The 22,596-nt window shown below is 40.8% G+C and overlaps 1 protein-coding gene across 1 annotated transcript; it reads left to right on the plus strand.

The window, feature by feature from the left end:
* The first annotated feature begins 5,909 nt into the window (after nucleotides 1–5,909).
* On the plus strand, nucleotides 5,910–12,797 carry cmtr2 (cap methyltransferase 2). The gene is made up of 3 exons (XM_034581276.1): nucleotides 5,910–5,970; nucleotides 8,727–9,983; nucleotides 10,684–12,797. Exons 2-3 carry the CDS (start codon nucleotides 8,736–8,738, stop codon nucleotides 11,716–11,718), a joined length of 2,283 nt encoding a protein of 760 aa, XP_034437167.1. The 5' UTR covers nucleotides 5,910–5,970; nucleotides 8,727–8,735; the 3' UTR covers nucleotides 11,719–12,797.
* Nucleotides 12,798–22,596: the final 9,799 nt, after the last annotated feature.

A 22,596-nucleotide genomic window follows, 5' to 3' on the forward strand; every position in this document is an offset into this window, starting at 1 on the left:
CAGTTTATAGCTGAGACTGATGGGTCATTTGTTTTGTGAATATTTAATCACCACAAAGCAGAATAAAATGATCTATAGGAAGAGTCAGTTATTCTTCACCCTGATGGAAGTGATGAACACGTGTAACAGATTTCATCCCAGTCCATCCAGTCAGTCCACGAGATCTTCCAGTCTGCACAAAACTCCACTGACCGACCCACTGACGCTGTCATCTCGAGCTCACAGCGCTTCTAGCCTTGCAGAAATCATCCATTATCCCCTGCATGAGATTATCATTTAATTTTCCTCCGCCTATGAAAACTCATTTCCAGTCCTCATTATTATGCTGTCCCCCGTAGCCCTTTGTTGTTGAAAGATTACTTGTAATGTGGGCTTCGTGCAGTACTAATTAATGAAACGGCAATTTGTGGCGACGTCCCTTTTAAACGTTTAATTGGTCCTGATAAGAATGACAGCAGAAGGCCTGAATGGAAACAGTCGGCCGCGTGTTGTTTATGTTACCATGTGTGTGTTTGTGAATACTTTGCTGTATGTTGTGAGGACCAATGTGAGTTTTTAATCATTGGAGTGAAAACATTTTGATAATGTGAGGACACTTGGTTGTAGGGTTACGATTAGAATATGGTTTAGATTGGGGCTGGGGTTACGGCATGTAGTTGTGATGGATTAATGTTAGGATAAGGGGCTAAAGAATGCATTATGTCAATGAGTGTCCTCACAAAGATAGACGATAGACAAACGAATGTTTTTCCCCTCACTATCACACGGATTGAATTCTGCAAAGCTTCTGTGTTAAGAATGGGGGAGGAAAGAAAACTGTCTCTCCCCATAACAAATAAATACAAAATAAATATCTTTCTGTAGCACTGTTGTGGGTGACAGTGTCGAACACTGTACTGTGTGTACCATATGGTTGTGTGCATGCATGTGTGTGACCTTGTTTTATATGCATCAAGGTTATGACCAGCAGGCAGAGAGCATCATCATGGAGATAACATGCGTCCATCATTCCGCTGCTCGGCCTTTATTGAAGCGGTGACAGCAGATCTTTGACCTCCGGGCGGAATTCTGCGGGATAATTGCAGCAGTGGCAATGAGCTCAGGTGAAGGAGAGGCCCCCGTCACCTTGTGTGTGAGGGAGCGGTGAAGCAAGATCATAATAAATCCTATTTGTGACACTATAAGGGCACTAATGTTGATCATTTCCATCATGGTTTTTAAATGTTTTACCAGGGTTAGAGCCACAATGATGCAAATAAGCCACAATGGCAAAATGGCAGATTAAATTGCACAATGACTAAAAATCTTATAGTTTATTCATGTTAACCATTTTATAACTCAAATGTAAAATAAGTTTAGTTTGTCTCAGACATTAAAAAACGTCAAACCTTTGTGAAATGTGCGTGCAAATAATGAGCGGATCTTTTCCATCTCTCTGAAAACACAATTTCTCAATACAACAGGGAAAGTCATAAAAGCAAACTGTGAGCCTGCACTGGTACCAGTCGAGTGAAACTGAACATAAGCAGATGTTCCAAAAACTTTACTAATCAGAATGTTACTCATTAGAACGTGTTCCTCATCCGAGGCCCAACAGTCCCCTTAAATTCAATCAAGATGCACCACATTTCACCACATCAATATGCCTGATTAGTTTCATCAAGATCCATTAATTATCCCCTGTGATTATTTCCTGACCCGCACCACATTCTTCCCCCGAGTTCTGTGGTAAAGTGTGCAATAGTTTTTGTGTGATGTTGTTCACAAACAGACAAACCAGCAAACACACAAACGGAAAAAAAGGTGAAAACATAACCTCCTTATTGGAGGTAACTACTGGTTAGATGCAAAGTACATACTGTTAAAATTTAAATTTAAATTTAAACTTTTATATTCACTTATTATACTTAATATTATTAATAATAATAATGAATAGAAACCAGTAGAAAGGTGACATAATCAATTCGTTTTCCCTGTCAAATTACAACATCACAGCGGTGACTGCATTCTGGAATAATCCCACCTATGTCAGCTCCTCTGTCAAAATGTTTGTAGTGAAGCATCTTAAATTACTGTGCTGCTGACATCGTTCAGAACAAACCCATAAACTCAACCCGACTGCTGCTGATATCAGCTCTCGTACTTGTGAGACCCACAACACTTTAACTTCAACACTTCAACACAACCTGAAGACATCAGGCTCCAGGTTCCTTCATGTACCACAGTGAAGACAATATAGCCTGTGGATAAGTCTCCTGATTATTGTTCACTACAGACTGTGGAAAGGTTCGATGCTGCAGAGTGGCTGACATCTTCTAACTGTTCCTCAGTGAGTGCCGTTATCCTCTCATTTGCCATCGTAGATCAGTGACTAAATCAGGTGCCAGTCTCTACATAGACAAAAGCTCCTCTGGTTTGAAGAACGTTGTTTTACGTCCACTTGATACCTGTATATCACATCAGTGTTGCCTTCCTTCAGTGAGATCCCAGTGGTGCACACTTAAATGAGTCTGTGGACACTATCTCTGCCTGCGTCACACAGCTGGTTTGATAGTGGAGCTCACATTGAGCTGAATGTTGTGGAGCGGATGCCCTTTAGGAATAATGTGCCATGTGGAGTACTGGTGTATCTGTCTCTCTTACCATTTTCAGAACTCATTTAATTTTGGTTCATACTCACACATGACCTTTAAAACTCCAGTTGCTTTAATGTCAATTGTGATATATATACAGTATGTTGTTGGGTTTGATTTGAATACTGTAAACTCAGAAGCACTTTCCTGGTGCCTCAAGCCTCTGTTAGAAATAACATAACCCAACACACATTCACAGTTAAATTTCCTTTTTATCCTTTTCCTTTATAACATAAAATCACATTTTACCAAAATGTATCTTAAATTCAGCTCTTGTTGACAGTAAAGATTTTATGTTTTAATCTTTTGAGCTTTGTTTTGACATTGTGTCTGATTAAATCAATTGTACACACAATACTGTCTAACTGCTACCTGTACACATGTTGCCACCGTGTTTCTTTGCCCACGTTTTGTGTTATCAACTGGTATTGCTAACAATGGGTAACCTGGCTATAGTAAACCCCTCTTACCCGACCATGAACCTGGTCAACATGGTTGTAACATAACTACCAGCTCTGACTATGAGGTAAATGTAACATAGCAATAGAGTAAATTAAGAAATACATTTATATGCTAATATATCACATGTATGTTAAATCCCATAATATATGCTAAATCTGTGTTTAAATTAACTATTGCTGTGTAGTGATGTAGTCATGGCTTCTTATCATATAGGCTACTGTACGTATCAGTATCATAACTAAAAAATATAAATTTCAATGTAGGATTTTTTACTTGTCTCTAGAATCTGAATACTTTTCCCACCACTTTTGTTGTGTATTTTTTACATGGAAGTAGCAACTACTCTCAGATGATCAATGATCTCCGATACAGATAAATAGCCATTATAATAATATAATGAGGCAAACCAGACTTTAATTTATCTGTAATTTATTTATTTTTTAGTACTATGATATTACTAGTGTACTTGCACATTCCTGACAGCACCACATGTTAATGTAAATCTGTGCATTGTTGCACAAAACACTGCAGCTAAGATGAAAACCCAATGAGCCAACTTTGAGAACAAACAGGGTTTTGGAGGTCATTTTTAATGTATTCATATCTTTATCCATATAGAGGACACAGTAGAAGAAAAGCAGTCATGAGATCCAGTCATGGTTTACACTTCTCCCTTGCAGAGGTAAAACAAACAATATGGCTCACAAGTTAACATTTTATTGAAATATGTATTAAGAATACAGGGAAATTCGTTGTAATATTAGCATTTTCATATTATTATCAGGTCCAAAACTCTTGCATTCATGTCCAAAATAAGCCGTTCCTGCTGCCCCCTCCACTTCTTCATGACCCAGTTTGACATACAGCCATTTGGGCAGCACTGCAGGAGCATTAAAACATATATAGAAAGATAGTTCCACAGCGTGCACATTAATATTACAAGACATGTCACTGTTATTGCAGTAAATTCTACAAAAATGTTTTACACCCACCATTTATGGAAATCCTAATTGCACCTGGAAATCCCAAAGGGCCATTAATTATGGATGAGACTCCTTCTGTAAGTGTCCTGTTTTCACTAAGCGACACATTTCCTGTTAAAGCCTGATTAACCTTTACATCAGCAGCATATGTGAAGTCGATCAGAGAATGCCACAATAAAAAACAGCACGATAAAGCCGATTCAAACAGTAAAACCCAAAAGTCTGTTTTCATCAGCACACACATGCCAGCTCTGATAATTATATAACATGAAGGCACAGGTCAGAGTGGATAATCTGGAAAGAAACACACAAACAAATCCATTAGAACAGAAGAGCTATACAAATAATATTGAATTGAATTGAAAGACCCTGCTGAATACACTTAAACTGAAAATTTAAATACTTCAAAGTGGAGCAGCATTTATTTCGTCATTCTCTTATTTTGGTTTGCATGCATCTGAAATGTTGAGTCCACTAAAGTTACATAATTAAAATAACTTTTAAAGCATAAATATTTTCTGGACACAAAGCCAAGAAATTAGGGTTATCATTCTGTAAATTGTTTTGTATAAAGAAGCTTCAGGCTCCTTGATACCTGTAAGATTTTTAGTATCATGTGAAAAGTCAAGTAAACACCATTTGAAACCATTGACTCTTTCACCAGATTTGAAACAGTGCTTATTATATTGACATTTTTTATGGTTATAGTTCCATTTCTGTCTTTTTATTATAATTATATCTTTCCTTAAAGCCGGACATCAGAACTTTTACATATAAATAAACATCTGTCACATTCGAACCCTTGACAAATTTCAAATTGATGAATTGATTCACATTTTGCTAATTAGGTCCAACAGTGGCAGGTTTTTAGATCTCTCTGTCTGAGTTTTAAATCTGGTGTCTGTGGTTACATTACCCCACTGACCCAGTGGTGGTCATGGATTTTACAGATCTAAAGTAATGAGCTTCTGTAACGATGGGGACGGAATTCTCAAACAAAGGTTTCTAATGCGCAATTTAGAAAAGAAACTGCAGGGGAAGGATTAAGTTTAAAAAAAGAAGGTGATCAACAAAGATCGCTTCGGAACACTGGTGTGGCTTTTCCTCACTGGAGGGGGATTGTTTTGCAATTACTCTCACTGCCGGAAGAGGGAGAAAAAACTGTGCGTGTTTTAAAAATTAAATCATCAGTAACATATTAATATTTCTGCCTCTATTTTACCTCTGACAGTGCAAATGTTGCTGTACATATGGAATTGAAGAACAAAATTAATAATATCAGATAAGTGTAAATAATTAGAAATAAAATATGAATGTAAAATGAGTATTAAAGCAACCTGTTTTGCTTTGTTTAGATGGAGGACATGAAAATGAATTTGGAGCTTTCCCCTCTCTCCTCACACCGATCACATGGTTAGTTGAACATAATTTATTTAATTTTAACTTGTACAACCTCCATTTGAAGCTTTCCCGTCTCTCTTCCCACCAATCACCATCGTTATTTTAACGTAATCTATTTAATTTTAACTTGTACAACCTCCATTTGAAGCTTTACCGTCTCTCTTCACACTAATCACCATCGTTATTTTTACGTAATGTATTTAATTTTAACTTGTACAACCTCCATTTGAAGCTTTCCCGTCTCTCTTCCCACCAATCACCATCGTTATTTTAACGTAATCTATTTAATTTTAACTTGTACGACATCCATTTGAAGCTTTACCGTCTCTCTTCACACTAATCACATCGTTATTTTAACGTAATTTATTTAATTTTAACTTGCACGACGTGTACCTTTAAAGGAGACCACGCCCGTTCTCCACACACATGCGCGGTGTCGTTCTGCGTCACGTGAGGCTCGGTACAGCTTCCTGTTTGCAGCCATTAGCTTGGTGAGTTTCCCATCGCTGTTTTCGGGTGTTTCGTGGTTTAGTTGTGGACAAACAGCCTCGCAGACTGTGCACGGGGACAGAGACATTCACGTGAAACACACCAGAGGACAAGTGAACTCACACACTGCGGGTTTGAGGCGATGAAACCTGGAGGAGACAGAACCGTGTGTCACATTCACTCCATGTTTTCCACGATCAGCAGTTGTCATAACAGGTTATTTGAGTGGTTTTCACAGCCCAGAACACGCAGCCACAGTAACGCAGGACTCACTGTTCAGCTCAAAGGCTGCTTACGTCTACACGTGGTCGTTTTATTATGGTTTTTCTCACACCAACAGTTCTGTTTCAGATAGTGTGAGCAGCCTTAAATCACACTGACTGCACAGGAGAGAGAAACACTCACTGGATCTGTCTCTGTGTCCAGTCTACGAGCAAACATTTCACCATCATGCTGTTTTTTCATTAACTTATGTTTTATGTATGTAATGAGTCTGTGGTAAAAGCTATACACTAATCCAGTGGGTGATGCCTCAGTTCCATATCACTTACTGACCCTTCAGATTAGGACTCAATGATCACACGGTGTGAGTAGTTTGAACTTCACCAACACGAGATCTTCTTACTTTGACAAAAATGCAGGGAAAGACTGGAAATCCTTGGATCGAAGATGAACATGCATTTCCCAATCATTTCCTCAAATCAGTTGATAGGGAGATTCTTTTCTGGATAATTTATTAAAGTATGAAATGTTTAGTTGATACAATGACAGAAAATATGGACAAAGCCCTACCGCTGTGTAGAAACCAAGTTCTCATCTTCATATGAATTAAAAGAATAATAAAAGGACTTTTAAAAAAATGATATTTGATTGGGAAAAATCACCATGTTTGACAAGCTCGTCGTGCAAATATATTTAGTCTTAATCAATGTTCCGTCTGTAATTAATCAACCCATTATTTGCCACTAATATTAATTCAACTGACAAGTATATAGATAATTCTAAGGTAATTTTTCATTTGCGAGATGGTTTTTACTGAAGGGTTTTATTTATTATGCTCTCACTGATTCTTTATAATCTTACAGCTCATCTGGGATGATTCGCGTGGATCTAATTAATCATCACACACTTCATAGAAATCAGTTCCAAGACTGGTCTCTCTAACTATATTTAATCACCTCTCTGAATCTCTTTATGGATAAAACAGTAACATCCAGCTGTGAAATATTAACAACCGTTGAACCATTTACAAACAGCACAGAGCTGATGACTTCCATACGCAGCAGCAGTGCTTATCAGGGTGATTTATGATGAATAGTTGATGGATGTGCTGTCATTAGCTTTATGCCGTATATCGCCATTCATCACTGAGCCACTCAAGACTAATCAAGAAATAACCCAGAAATTTGTCCTCCTGCCCAGTGTAGTCATCTAAATCATGTGCACATGAGCGGAGAATTAGCTTTGGGGTTAATATGATTCTGGCTGTAAAGGATCTTTATGCCATGAATTAGAAATTGCTCAATAATAGCATGAATTGTTCAAAATTATTTCAAGCGTAGCAGGACTTGAAGTTTGATGTGGCTTAGTTAAATGTCTTAGCATCATGGATTAACCTGAACAGAGTTTTCGACTCATGCTCCTTTGTGCGCCACACTGTGGTGATCAAACATAAAATCATTATCTTGTGAAATCTTGTTTTTTCCAACACAGGTATTTTGAGTTTTTCATATAAACTGAAACATCAAAGCTGCCTTCAGACATGCACTGAACTCCGGACACTTTCCTGATGTTTTCCAGAGGGGCTGTCGGTGGGAACGCGAATGTCTGAGACATTTTGTGTAACTTTTCCTGCCACCCTCCTGGTAAAATATCCTTAATACATCTGAGTAAGCCCATAAGAGAATATAGCAGGAAACTGTCTGAAAAATTCACAGCAAGCAAGTGGGCACGTTGAAAAATAGAATGCTAATATCTTTTCATGAGAAAGATGTAGTGTACGTGTGGAAGATGTCAACTTGGAAAGAGAACGACATAGCTTTTCGGTGATAAGGGCTGACACTGGTGTTGATGCGCTGTACTGACCTGAACAATCTCCTGCTGTGTTCTTCACATGTGAAAGACAAACTCCAGAAAATGTCCAGACCTAATTTTCCACATATTTTCCAGAGTTCTTGTCTGAAAACGAGTGTTCCCTGAAGAGTTGAGGGAATTTCTCTACTTCTTAAGATCAATTTGAAGAAAAACGCTTTTCACAAAGCCGAAAACTGGGCTGTTGTCTTAGCATATGAACAGCTGGCAATGTGCAGATGTGTGTTTTCAACACTGCACCAACAAAGTATTTATTTTAACTTGGATCCAAATGTATTCACGATCTGAAATTCTTGATAAAATATGTGAACATTTGCCAAAATGTAGTCATTCTAATGAAAAGTGTATGTAATCAGCAGTGATGTGGAAACCCTCTTGTTGTTCTGAGTAAGGTAATCACCAGTATTTACAGTCGCCTCTGTTACCTGAGGGCACCACATCACAATGAGTCGACATTAGTAATTCAACACCGCTCATGCATGTAGAGCAAAATGGGATGCGGAGCTGAGTCTTGGTATAATTCACTGTGAATGTGCTGTGTGCAGAAATGCACTGTAAGCAGGTCACATTAATACTGAACGGTCTGGTGGATAACATTAAAACAGAGAGTGTTTTTTTTCTTCTTCTAATTAGTCAGCATCTAACTCTTGGTGTTGGTCTTCGACAGGTGGGGAGGATGAGCTCAGCAAATGGGACCAGGAGGAAAGTCAAGCCGCAGCATTTCAGTGGCGTGGTGGCGTCTGACCCCGAAACACTGATCGAGATTCAAGGTCTTTTCAGTAAAGTCAGAGTCTACGTAAAGCCGTCGGATGGCGAGTGGAGTATCCCAGATCCGAATGATGCTCTCAAACACACGGTGGAGGAGCACTGTCGGCTGCAGGCCCTGAAGGTGGCTCTGAACGCTGTGAAGAACCAGCTGAGCGACAAGAACATCCAGGTCTGGCATCAGCACACCAACTCCACCAATCGAGCGGGGAAGGTGATCGCCGCCGTGCGTTCTGCTGCCAACGCCGAGATCTGCACTCAGGCCTGGTGCAAGTTCTATGAGATCCTGGGAACCTTTAACCTTCTTCCAGAGGAGGCTCTTCAGAGTGGAGAGCTGAACACCGTCCACCTGTGTGAAGCTCCGGGGGCCTTTATAGCCGCTCTGAACCACTACATCAAAACCAGCGAGGCCACGCGCTACTGCGACTGGACCTGGGCAGCCAACACTCTCAACCCGTACCACGAGGCTAACGGGGGGAACACGACCATCGCAGATGACCGGTTAATCGCCAACACGCTGCCCTGGTGGTTCTTTGGTTCCGACAACACAGGCAACATCATGCTCCAGAAGCACTTGCTGGAGCTGCAGCAGTTTGTGTCTAACATGCACAGAGTGGATTTGGTGACAGCAGACGGTAGTTTCGACTGCCAGGAGAACCCAGACGAGCAGGAGGCGCTGGTGGCATCGCTGCATTACTGCGAGGTCACCGCTGCACTGCTGCTGCTGAGCCCCGGTGGCTCCTTTGTGCTGAAGATGTTCACGTTGTACGAAGACTCCTCCATCTGCTTACTCTACCTGCTGAACTGCTGTTTCCGCACTGTAAACGTTTTCAAACCTGCCACCAGCAAGGCCGGCAACTCCGAGGTTTATGTAGTGTGTCTGAACTATGACGGCAAGGAAGCTGTGAGGCCCCTGCTCTCTAAACTCATTCGGAATTATGGTCCAGAGCTGGCCGACCGAGAGGCACTTTTCCCAAATGAACTAATTCCAGAGTCGTTTCTGAAACAGCACGACGAGGTGTGCTCCTACTTCCACACGCTACAGCTGGAGACGATCACAGAAAACCTGCGACTGTTTGAAAGGATGAGCACAGAGCAGAGGCAGCGGCTCGACCACGTCAGGGACTCTGCAGTTCATGAATACCTGCAACGATTCCAGGTAGGACCTCTGTCAGAGTTAAACTGTTTCTCTTAATGGTCAATTTACCAACTGTTACAAAGTAGCTTCAGAAAGAATTATACATACGGTATATACTACCTTTTATACGGTATTATTGATTAATAACCATATATAAGTGTATGTTAAATCGTACTTGGTGATAAATGAATAACTGAACAAACATGATGAAGAGAAATATAGGTTCTCATAGATTAGATAAGATTTTACCCATTTAAGATAATATAGAAAAAAATACAATCATTTTTTGTTGATATTACGGCCACAGAAATTTGTCTTGAATAATGCTGCTTTATTCACTTGTTTAGTTTGACTAACAAAAAACAGTAAAAAATAAATTCTAGTTTGAAAGACAGCAAAGTTGCAACTCATCACTCTTTTTATTGTATTTTTTTCCAAACACAATTTGCCGAATTGGCGAATTGATTGTCAAGATTTTGATCAGGTTTGATTTTTATTGATCACATAATTGACCATTTATTAATATGTACAAAATACAAATCTTAAATTTTTCCTTGGTGGGGTACAACAGATGAATAAATTATGATTTACCCTTTGAAGGTATTTTATGTTCTGGTTTGTGCTTGAATTCAATTGAATCCAATATTAGTTCCAAGTTTCATTGTTGCTGACTTTATAAGTCTTCTAAAAGGCTTGATCAATCCTCTCTCTCTGTGTGAAGGTGAGCTTCCTTCCACGGAGCCGATGGGTCTCTCGTAACACTGTGAGTCCCGCCTGCTGCAGCGTCTCAGGGGGTCGACCTCCGGGGCAGAGGAAGCAAACAGGGTCCTTTAATGAGCGAAGGGAGCTGCAGACCCTGACCTGGAGGGAGCGCATCGAGAAGGGTAACCATGCCGCCTGGATACAAAGACACTGCACCGAGGCCGGTGGGACGGGCTGCGTGCTGGAAGGCCCCCAGTCCAAGTGTCACATGGATTCGTGGTACGTTATTGTGGGGCCCGCGCTGCCTGCAATCAGAAACTCTCCGTTCTGTGAAGGAGGGCTGTTAAACCACCTGAATGAAGCCCTGATGGACACAGTGGTCGACTGGACTGGTGTGCTGCCCTGTGACTCTTGCCATGTGGTTTGTGCAGCCTCCATCTTGGCCGGTCTTCCAGGTGACAGTGGCGGGAACAAAAAGAAGAGACAGTGCCTGGTGTTTGGCAGCCGCACAGTCTGGTGTGCACGTGAGAACCAAATTGAGGATTTGGGCTTAGTGTTTTCTGCGGAGCCTTCCCTTCCTCAAAGAGGCTGCATCACGCTGCACGACGGGGAGCCGCTGTACCAGCAGCAGCTCGTCGGCAGTGTTGTGTTTTCCCTGCAGACGCTGAACTCTGGGGATGCCCTGCTGCTGCCTGTGTTTTCTGCCCTCACACGTGTCACAGCAGCTGTTGTATTCTGCCTGCATGTGTGTTTTCGCTCAGTCACATTCAGGTGTCCGCCCCCCACCGGTGTTGTCGGGACGGTGCTTGTGTGCGTTGGCTTCTGTGCCGGCGCTGCCGCTCGAATACTGCCCGTTCTCACAGACGTGCACAACTGCATGAGTCAGCTGTTGAGAGGAGAGGGCGGTGACAGTCCGACTTCTGGCTGGGACAGACAGGTGCTGCAGTTTGCCCCCATGGAGGAGCTGCTCACTGGAGGACTGACGGAGTTCCTGTCGACCATGAACTCGGAAATCATCCAACAGAAGCTGCATCTTCTCATGCATCAGTCGTAGTGCAGGTTATTGAGCGGTGACGTGATTTATTCACGACTGGTGTCATTAATTTTAACTGCACGACTTCCAGCATTTAGACTATGAATCTTTCTTCTGTGCTGATATTAAAAAAGTCATTAATCTGTTCACTCTTTTAACAATGTTTAAATCTTGGTGGACAGATCAACATTTATGCGACAACCAAAGATATGGTAAATTTTATTTGACACATTCTTTTTCCTTGTCAGAAAGTGGCAACTCTATTTCCCACAATGCAACTACAGACAGTTAGGTCTGAGGATCATGTGTGTTATGTAAATAGCAGCTCATGTAGCCCCGAGCCTCAAGCAGAGATGAGGAATGGGCTGCACAGGTGTGGTAAGCTCGCTTCTTTCAAACGTCACACCTCCAAATGTTTGTCTGCCCGTTTCTTCAGACTTCACACCGCTCCCTTGAGAACCGTTAGGACCCTTTGATCGAATGTGTTTTGAATGCTTATTATTTATTGAGGATGTTTTTTGTCTTTATGAAACAATCTCTTGGATAGACGCGTTTATTTTCCAAACTGTACAATGTCCAGTTCGGTACATATTCAGTTATAAATGTTTTCCGCTCAGAGGAGAAGGATCCTTGTTAAAGACGTGTCTTTATTTGATGGATACATCATAAATCATAGAAAAAGAAGCTAACTAAACATATCAGATGGCGCTTAAATATCACCGAAAAAAATCTAAACAAAATTCACTCTTTTTGTTTGATCCATTTACCTTAAAGTGCCTGTTGTCTTTAACAACACATTATTTCATCTCATTGTGTTGGCTGTTTTTTCTCTCTGACATTTTGCAGTGAGGAAAATATTCTGTCTTCATATGAAAGGACAGAATGAATGCACTAAACTCTAGACCATGCAGGTATAAGTACTGCAGGGTTTAATCAACCATACTGTCACATAAGCTTCAATAAAAATGTATTTGTATATTTTTCTAGTTTTTACATTTGTTTACATGTAGATTTGATTTTTGATTTCTGTTTTTCTAATATGCAGAAAATGTTACTGAAGAGATCATTTCCATACAAGAAAAAATAAAAATTTGCACTGACACTTGGTGTGATGTCAAAGTTTTCTGTTGAAATCTTCCTGCTGGTCAAAGTAGCAAGCCTGAAAATATGCTGAAAGAAAATAGTCCTTTTAGTTTATGGCTGAATTCTTATTGTTCAGAATTTTCAGATATGACAAAACTGTTGTTCTTATAGTGGAAAATATCCATTCCAGATATATTTTTTTTTACAGAATAAACCTTTTGGACAAAACAAGCCATCAAAACTGAATATTTACATAAATATTCAGAAAGTTAGGTGTTAAGTCGACCCATCTCTGTGGGATATTAATAGCAGCTGATTTTCTTACTAATCATCTGCTGATACTTAAATGATTTGAAGATTTGAGTGTGAGGATTTTACATGTGGATTTAAATATGGATGTGCAGCATAAGTTGAGAATTCAGGTGAATGTTTAGGTTTATTTCAGGTGAACTGATACTGTTGTGATGAATGTGGACCCGCTATTACACTGCACTGCACTGTGACACTGCAGATACAGTCCAATACTCTGAAGTCTGTAGTTTTCCTAATGTCCATGTGTGGTGTGGTACTCAATCAGTTTCACTCTGATTTGAAACTGTGTGAGTACTCACCAAGGATTGTGGCCCACAGAATACAGTGTATCCTGTGTATCTGATGTCAGATAAGTTGTAATAGTCCTCCTGCCACTATCTCCCAGTCATTCATTTTACCCACCCTACAGTTATATAGCAGCTTTCCTTTGGGTAATGGATATGTTGGGTAGATTTGTGATTGGTGCAGTGCCTGCATACCTTCACTTTGATTACCCAGCATCCCTCAGCATCTGTGAGACAAGGGTTAGAAACACACACACAATCCTGATCCGGCAGCCTGTTCACTTTAAATGTCTCAGACAACAATAAAACTGGCATCAAAAAAAGATCTCAATATCTCAAAATTTTCATTATGTTAGTCTAATACCTGGATTTAAGTCAAAAACTGGATCAGAGAGCAAATCAGCAAATCACATTCCAGTAATCTGTCTTCGTGTTCTGTTTGAATCCAGCGACACCAGCAACCATACACCTACACGCACACAAACACACACAAATTCAAATTAGGCAGATTCATACAAATTAAGGTTCAGGAGATTTCAGAATTTCTTACATGGGGGAGAGAAAGAAAATGAAGAGGGCACAGTGAGAGTCTTAAAGAAATTGTCATTGCATAAATGGTGAGGTTTGGTAAAAAGCAAGTGTGTTGCGTGAGACAGAGAGCTAGTGTGTGTGATTGACTCAAGTGACTGGATTGTATTGTGTAGCAGGAGTGTAATCCTTCCTCAGTGCAATATTCTTCTGTCACCACACTGGCCTTTCCAAATATGTACTCACACACACACACCAATATTTTCAGCTGATTCTGACACCGTCTAATCTGTGAAGGGGGAAGTGATTGGATGGCGAACTTGTGAACTCATGTAAAGGTTGTTGACCTAGAAAAGTGCTTATTTATCATTTGTTAGTGGTGTGTGTAATTTTAACTCGGTCAACTGTAAAAACATGTATCAGTATATACTGTGTATGTACAAGTAGACATGATATACAGTAGTTTATACCATATATATATAATATATATAATATGTGGTGATAAAATGTCAGTCAAATTAAATTAATCAAATTAAATCATAATAAATCAGATGTGTATTGATGATAACTCACCCTGAGGGAAGCAGTGAATTAAAGGTCAAACACCATGTTGTCACACGGCCAATGTTAATGAGACAAACTGCAGCAAAGCTCAACAGAAGCTGTTTCTCAGCTGATATACATCTTGTGCTGACCCTTTGAATCTCAGTGTTTTAGTTGTCACTTCACTGTTGAGTGGAGACTCGACACTTGCTCCGCTGTCTGCGATGACAGATCAGGTGAAGTGAAACTCTCATTATGCAACAAAACAAAGCAGCAGGGATGAACCAGTGTGCAGAGAGGTGTTCTCTGCAGAGCAGGACGTGTTTGTCACACCTCAGTCGTTTGTCATGTGTCCCTCCAATTTGACAAATGACTGCATGACAAGTAAGAGAGTTTCTCATTTTAGGAGAAAAAGCTATTTTACCTGTTAGACTCAATTTGTGAATGTGATCACGGATCTGTGAAAGAAATAAAGTAGGTTGATGTAATAAAACTTTGCACAGAACATCCTCAGCATAAATACCTATTCCACCACTGGCCACTACATATTTAATAGACTGCTCTCAGTTAAAGGTCCAGGCTGAGAACTAAAAAAACACTGATTGGTAAATGTGTCAGGTCACACCTGTCTGTTCTATCTAACTTCATCACCTCACTGATCAATTTCTCTTCCTGTTGGCCAGTTGATGATACTGTCACTGTGAAAGCAGATGCTACATCATCACTGCAGTACGACACAGAGAAGAAGACAAAGTCAAAGTGAGTCCTCTTCGGTGCACCACTTTGGTCCACACTAACATTTAAGGTTCCCAGAGAACGTATCCAAATGAGTTTGAGGATATCCAACATCAGGAGCCACCGTCAGGCTCATATTTACTGGGCGGTTATAGAAACGTTGAAATGGGGGCCAGAGTCAAATAAGGAGGTTAATCTTGTAAAATGAATAAGAAGCTTTAGTTCCTCTGGGTCCTGGAGATTGAGGTTTTGGACTGTGATTATTTGTCATCACTTCGAGTGGTGAGCATTTATAATACATGTGTGGTATGGAGTTGGAGTTAAGGAATAAGGAGCTACTCTGAGTGTCCGGTTCATCTGCACGTCATGTCTTCGGGCTGTGTGAGGACACCAAAGTACTCAAAGGAAACCCACACTGACAAATGGAGGCACATTAAGGCTCCACACAGAAATAGCTCCGCTGCTCGGCTGAGGTCTGTGTGTGATGTGGCAGCGGTAACCACTGATCCACCGTGTCGCCCTGCGGCAGACAGGTGCTGATACTGGAAGGTGCTGAGCCACTGAGGTGAAGGAGTATCCGGATGCTGGATGTGAACACCTTCTCTCTCCTTTTGCCGTCAAACTGAGGAATTGGTGGATTCTTTTCCAGATTTTCTCCTGTGAGACTTCAGGCTCTGGAACAAACTCTATAGGACTTGTTTTTGTGCAGAATTTCAGTCACGGTATCTTCAGGAGTTGTACATGTGTACTTAGGCAACTGGAATTAGTTTTGTTTCTTGAAGATGTTTCCTGTCTCATCCAAGAGGCATCTTCCGTTCTACCTGACTAGTGGGAGGTTTCAGGTTGTTCAGCCTCTGTAGGTCTACCTATCTTCAGAGTTATTATGTTAAACATGTCATTGAATCCCAGCCAACTAAGGTTTGAAAAAATGTGAGACTCCTCCTCCTCCTCCTCCTCCTCCTCCTCCAGTTCTCCCCTCAGCTGAGCTGTTTCTCCCCAGAGGGACTGAAGAGGGTTTCAGCTGTTTGAGGATGCAGTTCATCTGGTTAAAAGCATTTTGTTTCTGCTTCCAGCTTTGGCAGTGCATCATTTGCATTTCAGCTCATTCAGCAACATGATTCAGCTTCTTTAAATAAATGCACCCCAGCTCCCAGCTCCAGTTTGATATTTCAGCTTCCATGTTTTCAGAACAATGCAAATCAGATTAGGATATCAAAGTTTTTTTTTTTATCCATAAACTTCAACTTGTTCATGCAATGTGACATTTGAACATCTCGTAAATTTGGTGTCCTGCACCAAAATGTGCCACTGGGCTTACAAAACACACCAAACTTATACAGATACAGGAGCAGAACCACAGCAAGAGAAAAGATTCACAACCAACATATGACAGCTCAATCCTTCAGACATTAAACATAGTATTTAGTACATAGGAATAGTATTATTGTAAGCTCTATTTCCCAAGAATACTTATTTGATAATGATTGTATAAAGCACCACAAATAAAATCTAAAATGAATTTATACATGATGATCGGATGGAGTCTTTAAAATATCACATCAGAAATGGACAGTGAAATATGACAGGTAAATACATGTAGAGCCTGTATGAGGGTTGGATGATTTTGGAATATAGTGTGAGTCTTTACACAGTCATGTTTCAGCTTAGATGAGGAAAAGTGTAGAAATAAACACCCCACTAAGCAATCCCAGTAAACATCTGCTCGCTGTCACGGCGACGCTGCAGCGATGCAAACGAGGAAACTCCCCCTCCTCGTGCAGCTGCTGTCTGCAGACAACAAGCCGCCTTTGTTCCGCTTATGGATGTATATGGAGGAATGATGGATCATCGAAAAAACACAGAGAACATGGATCAATCTCTGAAACGGGAAAAAAAAAACACGAGCTATAGAACATCTGGTGTGATGGACACAAACCTTTACTGCATTAAATGGGGATATGAACAAATATCATTTAAGTTATTATAATATGAATTTGTGTGAACAGGCCTGGAGAACAGCTTGTGAAGTTACTGTCATGGCGGAGGACTTCTAAAAAGCCTTCTGCTCTGTAGAACACTTACAGTGATAATGCTCGGCTATTTTCTGCAGTATTAGTGGCAATTTGAAAATGGAAAAGAACTAACAGGACATAGATAAGAAAAAAATTGAAAAGTAAAGATGTAATCCGACCAAACTATGATGGGCTGACTTCAAATGAGTCACTCTGCGAGATAAAAAAAACACATTCTCGCTAAGAAACTGTGACTGCTGTAGATAATGTTTGAAGTGATAAATACACGCCGGACTGTATTTATACATTAATCCATGAGACTTAACTAAGAGAGAATTGAAAAATCCATGAGGAGGACGGAATTAACCGATCCCACTTTCATTTGTGTTGAAGCGACGGTTTTGGTGCTGAACGACGGTTGAAGATGCAACTTGGGAGTCTGTGGGGAAAATGTTAAAACTCAGCAGAGGAGACATGACGGATATGGGGTCGCAAATCTTCCTGTGTGGCATCTGTTTTCCGTTCATAAACAACAACAACCAATTAACCTCTGACACTCGGCCAGAATTGGAGTGTCAATCTCTGTCGATTCTTGGAAATATTGCAGTTTAGTTCCTGTTCTAATGGCTGCTTCTATGGATCGAGTATGTAAATCATGTTTGACAGTCTCAGATTTATCGCCAAAGCTCTGTGTTTTTTTCTTTTTTCTTTTGGGGCTCGTCCTTTTAAAATGCTAATCAGTTTAACTCTCTCCTGAGGTGTTCCTGCTTTGTTGTCTCTCGTGTGAGCCGAGAGGAGCCGGCAGGAAACGCAGATCTGTCGCTCACAACGTGTGTTTTATGTCCGAGGACGCAGGCGGAGCTGTGTTTACATCTTATTATATATCGGTTTCATGTCTTCACCAATCAGTTATCCAGATGTATGGTACTTAATGAGTTATTAATCAGACCTCTACAACACAACAAAAAAGGCGTATGACATTATTATGTTCCTCATGAGAATTTTGTACCAAGGTGTTTGAACATTGTTGATTTAACCTTTAACAAACAAACTATCACCTTTAAAATCATTTAGAATATGTAATGTGAAGATTGATTATTATTATTTTAGAATATGCGACAGAGTTTGTGTGTGTGTGAACAAATGTCTCGTATACTGGATTCCTTATTCTGAAATTTGGAAAGAAATAACAGATTTTTTAAACAACGTAAATGTCTTTTTAATCATATCTATATCTCTTTGTCTTTATGGCTAGTACTATCTACTACTCATTACTATAAAAGTATTTACTGCAGGGCACACCTTGGGAGACAAATACTTTAAAAGGTATTAGAATAATGTCACACGTTTCTCTGTGAGGGTGGGGGTGTTTGAAATCAAATCTGAAAAGTCTAAAATGTTAATCTGGTGAGGATAAAACCCGGCCGGCCTGGACTCGGAGCCAGCAGCTTGCACTTTCAGCTCATTGTGTCACTTTCTGTCCAAAATGAAAACACGACAGAGCCAAAGCTTTAAATGTGCAGCTGCCGGGACAGTTTGTGTGCGAAGCTGTGGCGTGCATGTTTGTTGGGTCACACATGTTTACCAACAGTTTGACAGCGAGATTAGGTCCAGCACGGCCTGCAAAGCTTTTCAGTTTCATTTAATTAATTTGTTCCAATACTTTAATTGTTTTACCACCGAACGTTTGATCAATCAGACCTAAATGCTGATATACTACCTTTTTTGGCTGTTTTGTTTGCTACGGGTCTCTCTCTCTCTCTCTCTCTCTCTCTCTCTCTCCCCCCCCCTCCCTCCCTCTCTCCCTCTCTTACTCTCTGCCTCAACGTCGCTCGCTCTTGGCTTGAAAGCACATCAATCGACCTCAGTTCACCCGCTGAATTGAATTGACTCTATAAAAGGGATTGCCTGGACAGAGGAGGGGGCAGAGAGCACAAATCAGGCCACGGGGACACTTGTTGTTGGCATCCAATATGCACACGCACACACACACACACACACCACACACACACACACACACACACACACACACACACACACACACACACACACGTACTGTACACATCCATCTGAGGATATAGTTATTTGCTCTGGTATGTATACTGCACTTTTATATGTGCATGTGGGAGTGTTTGCTGCGCTCCGGTGCATTTGTTTATGGAGGCCTGTCAACACACAGTGATTCATCACGGCGCTGAGCTCCTGGACTTAAACATCTTTGCCCTCCGTGTGTGTGATGCATGTTTGTCCCCACAGATGGATAATTCCCCCTAAAAACCACGGATGATGAAGAGGGAGGTGGGGGTGCAGGTCAGGGTGACACGAGCCTTTAACTCATTGACTCAATCAAACGTGTTGGGTGCGGCTCCACACAATTTAGGGAAACACCATTCACATTGTTCCCTGATGCTCATCAACACATGTAAATGGCTGTGATGGTTAAAAAGGGCGTTACACTACAAGACTTTATTGATTCAGTCACCACTGCTAAGTCATCAAGAGATGTAACTGGAGCGTGACGCCAGGATGTTTCACTACCTCTCATACTGTTATATATACATTTATTTTGTCTTTAGTCTTTGCCTGAAGAAGGGACTGTGCCCAAAAGGTTATCCTAGTAGGATGTGATTCTGCTTTCAAATATCACTGAGCCCAGATATAAATATATAAAGTGGTAAAGGAAAATGGGTACACAACAGAAACATTCAGTTTTTTCCTCCATCTGTAATATTTCCTATCCAGCTGTCCATGTATTCTGCATAATGGCTCACAATTCTCTCAACTGGAGCATCATTTTTTCTTTCCATTTTACTTACATAATCACAGGGATTGGGTATTGGGCGCTGCCAAAGCATGGGGGAACTACACTCACTGTGTCTGAGTGACTCCTGTGTAGACACACACACTCAGAGCGAAAAAGCTACCGCTCATGCTGCATCTCCTTACATGAGAAGATGGAGTTTCCAGTCTTTGTGCTACGCTGATCTATCTGGCAGGAGTGTTTCAAGGGACTTTAGGGGCCCGAGGCAAAAGGGACCAGGGGGCCTCCTCTTTGAACCAAACTGAGACAATTGGCATGATTATGCTTTTGAGAGACTCTTTGAGTTTTCGAAAGGATTTTTCGATTTATGTTATGGTCTCAGAATCTCCTTGTGTTTCTTCGGCACCTTGAATCTACCTTTGTGTATTATTTTGTATGATGTGAATTAAACATTTCCTTTGTTGTACTTCCTGCTAAGTCCATTATCTGTCTTTGGGTTCTCACCCGTCTCAAATGTCTGAAACAATTCTGTGCATAGTGTGCATACTCATAAATAATAGTAAAGTAAAGTGCAAACTTCCACCACCATCCCACATGTATCATATTCACACATCAAGACGTTCAAGTATTTTAACCAAACCTCTAAAACTACAAACCTTCTGGCAAAAAGCTCATGGCGTGGGGCTTTGTTAGGTTTTGGTTTCCTGTACATAACCAATGACTGAATTTAAGGGAGTTCATACAAAATTCTTGTTGCTGTAATTAGCCATTCTCCGGGGGCCCCTCTCATCTCATGCTCCCGGCTATTGCCTTCTTTGCCACGCCCCTTCTCACGGACTGCTGCTGTAGCATCATATTTACTTTTCATTTCATGTGACACAAATGAGAACATTCTTTTCAGATGCATGTGTGTGTTGTGTCCCCTCTACGTTTTTTTCGGGGGGGATTTGACTTAAAATTCTTGTTCTTGTCACCAGTACATTCCCATCACTTTGTAGATCCATGAGGTTATTGCCTATAGCAGCTTTACTACAGGGCCCACTGTTGCATCATGAGGACAAATAATCACTTCTTGTCTCAGGTGACATTATTACTTGCGGTTGGGTTGTTTTTGCAATTGAGAAATGTGCTCTGTGGAGATCCAGTGTCCTAATTGTTCCCTGTGGAGGAGGCGGAACACATCGTCCTGCCTGCACACAGGGAGAAGCCTTTCTCTCCCAACCGTTCATCCACGTCAAAAATACAGTTTATGCAGTTGACTTGGCTGCAATACGCCACAAGTGATGATGTGGTGTTTTGAGCGCATTGTGTACTTTCAGATCCTATCTCAGCAGGAAGATGCAGAGTGATGGTGGTCAGCTAATGTTACCGAATGCAATTCTCTACATTTTTGTTGCCAATAACAATTGGCATGCAGTGAATAGTGCTGCAGTTGTTCTCATTATAAGGTGTTTATCTGTGCCAGTGTTGCAGAAATGTAATCACAACCCAATCTCCCAAATGGACTGAAAACTGCATTCTGCTTTATCTGTGCTCAGCATAGGTTTGCCAGCCTTTGGAAACTCTCTGTTTCTCTCTCTCTCTGTAGATCCCACCATCGTCCACATTGTGCTGCTGATAACAAATGGCTGATTACAGCGATGAGGCACCCTGTCACTCTAATTTACACAAATCCTACACTCCCACCCCGACTGCTGCTCAACCGCATTAACACCAGAGCAAATGTCTCGGGCAGTCAAACTCACCAAACCTAATTTAATCTGCATGCACACTTCCACACAAAACATCCCACACCGTGATATTCATTCCCAACAACAGCATGCGCATTTGGTATGTGTTGTTCCTCTGAGCGTGTAATTATGTTCTTTTAGAGGCTGTTGTCTCAGTGGCATCATATCAGCGAGGATGATTTTGGTGTAACTTGTTTTTCAGCAGTGTACACATATCTGATTGGCTGCAGAACATGCAGGAGTATAGAGGCTTTTTTGGACGTTTAGTGGTGAAGAAAAGAAAGTTCAGGTTTGGAGATGTCATCGTTAAAAGTAGGGGTGGTAATTTGTTTGAAATACTTGAAATATTCTCAGACGATCATTAGTATTTGAAACGAGTCCATACTAAAAAGATGTACTGGGCCAACTCTGGTATGTCGTGCAGACGTCAGAATCTTCAAATCGTTTTTGGCAGAGAGGTCAACATCTATTTAAACTGTGTTTGCCCACATCCACAATAACCAATAAATCAAACCACCTCACCAGGACTTCCCATGGCTTCAGGGTTTGGGGTCAAAGTTCAATTGATCTGAGCAGATGGGAATATTTTAAGAGGATAAATAACAATCAAAGTCAGAATGTTGTACGATGCATCCTCTTCAGACTTTCATTTTCTGTTACAACCCCCCCTTACACCTCGTACCCTCTGACCTCTCTTTTCTATAAACTTTTATTTTGGATATCCATGTCAACTCTCTCCGCACCATGTGGTTCGTAAGCGATTGAGATTCAACCATCACTGCATGATAGAGTCACACACATATAGACCAAGTTAATTTTTCTGAGATATAGTTTAAATTAGCATCATCAGTGTTTCTTGTTGTCATCACTCATGTTAAAAGTGTTTTTCTCTTTGGACAAACAGAGATGAG

Source organism: Hippoglossus hippoglossus, chromosome 3 (assembly GCF_009819705.1).
Source record: "Hippoglossus hippoglossus isolate fHipHip1 chromosome 3, fHipHip1.pri, whole genome shotgun sequence".
Classification (NCBI taxonomy): Eukaryota; Metazoa; Chordata; class Actinopteri; order Pleuronectiformes; family Pleuronectidae; genus Hippoglossus; species Hippoglossus hippoglossus.

Coding starts and splice junctions, on each gene's coding strand:
- cmtr2 (XM_034581276.1), top strand. CDS start 8,736: ATGAGCTCAGCAAATGGGACCAGGAGGAAAGTCAAGCCGCAGCATTTC. Junction 9,984..10,683: donor AATACCTGCAACGATTCCAG/GTAGGACCTCTG, acceptor CTCTGTGTGAAG/GTGAGCTTCCTTCCACGGAG.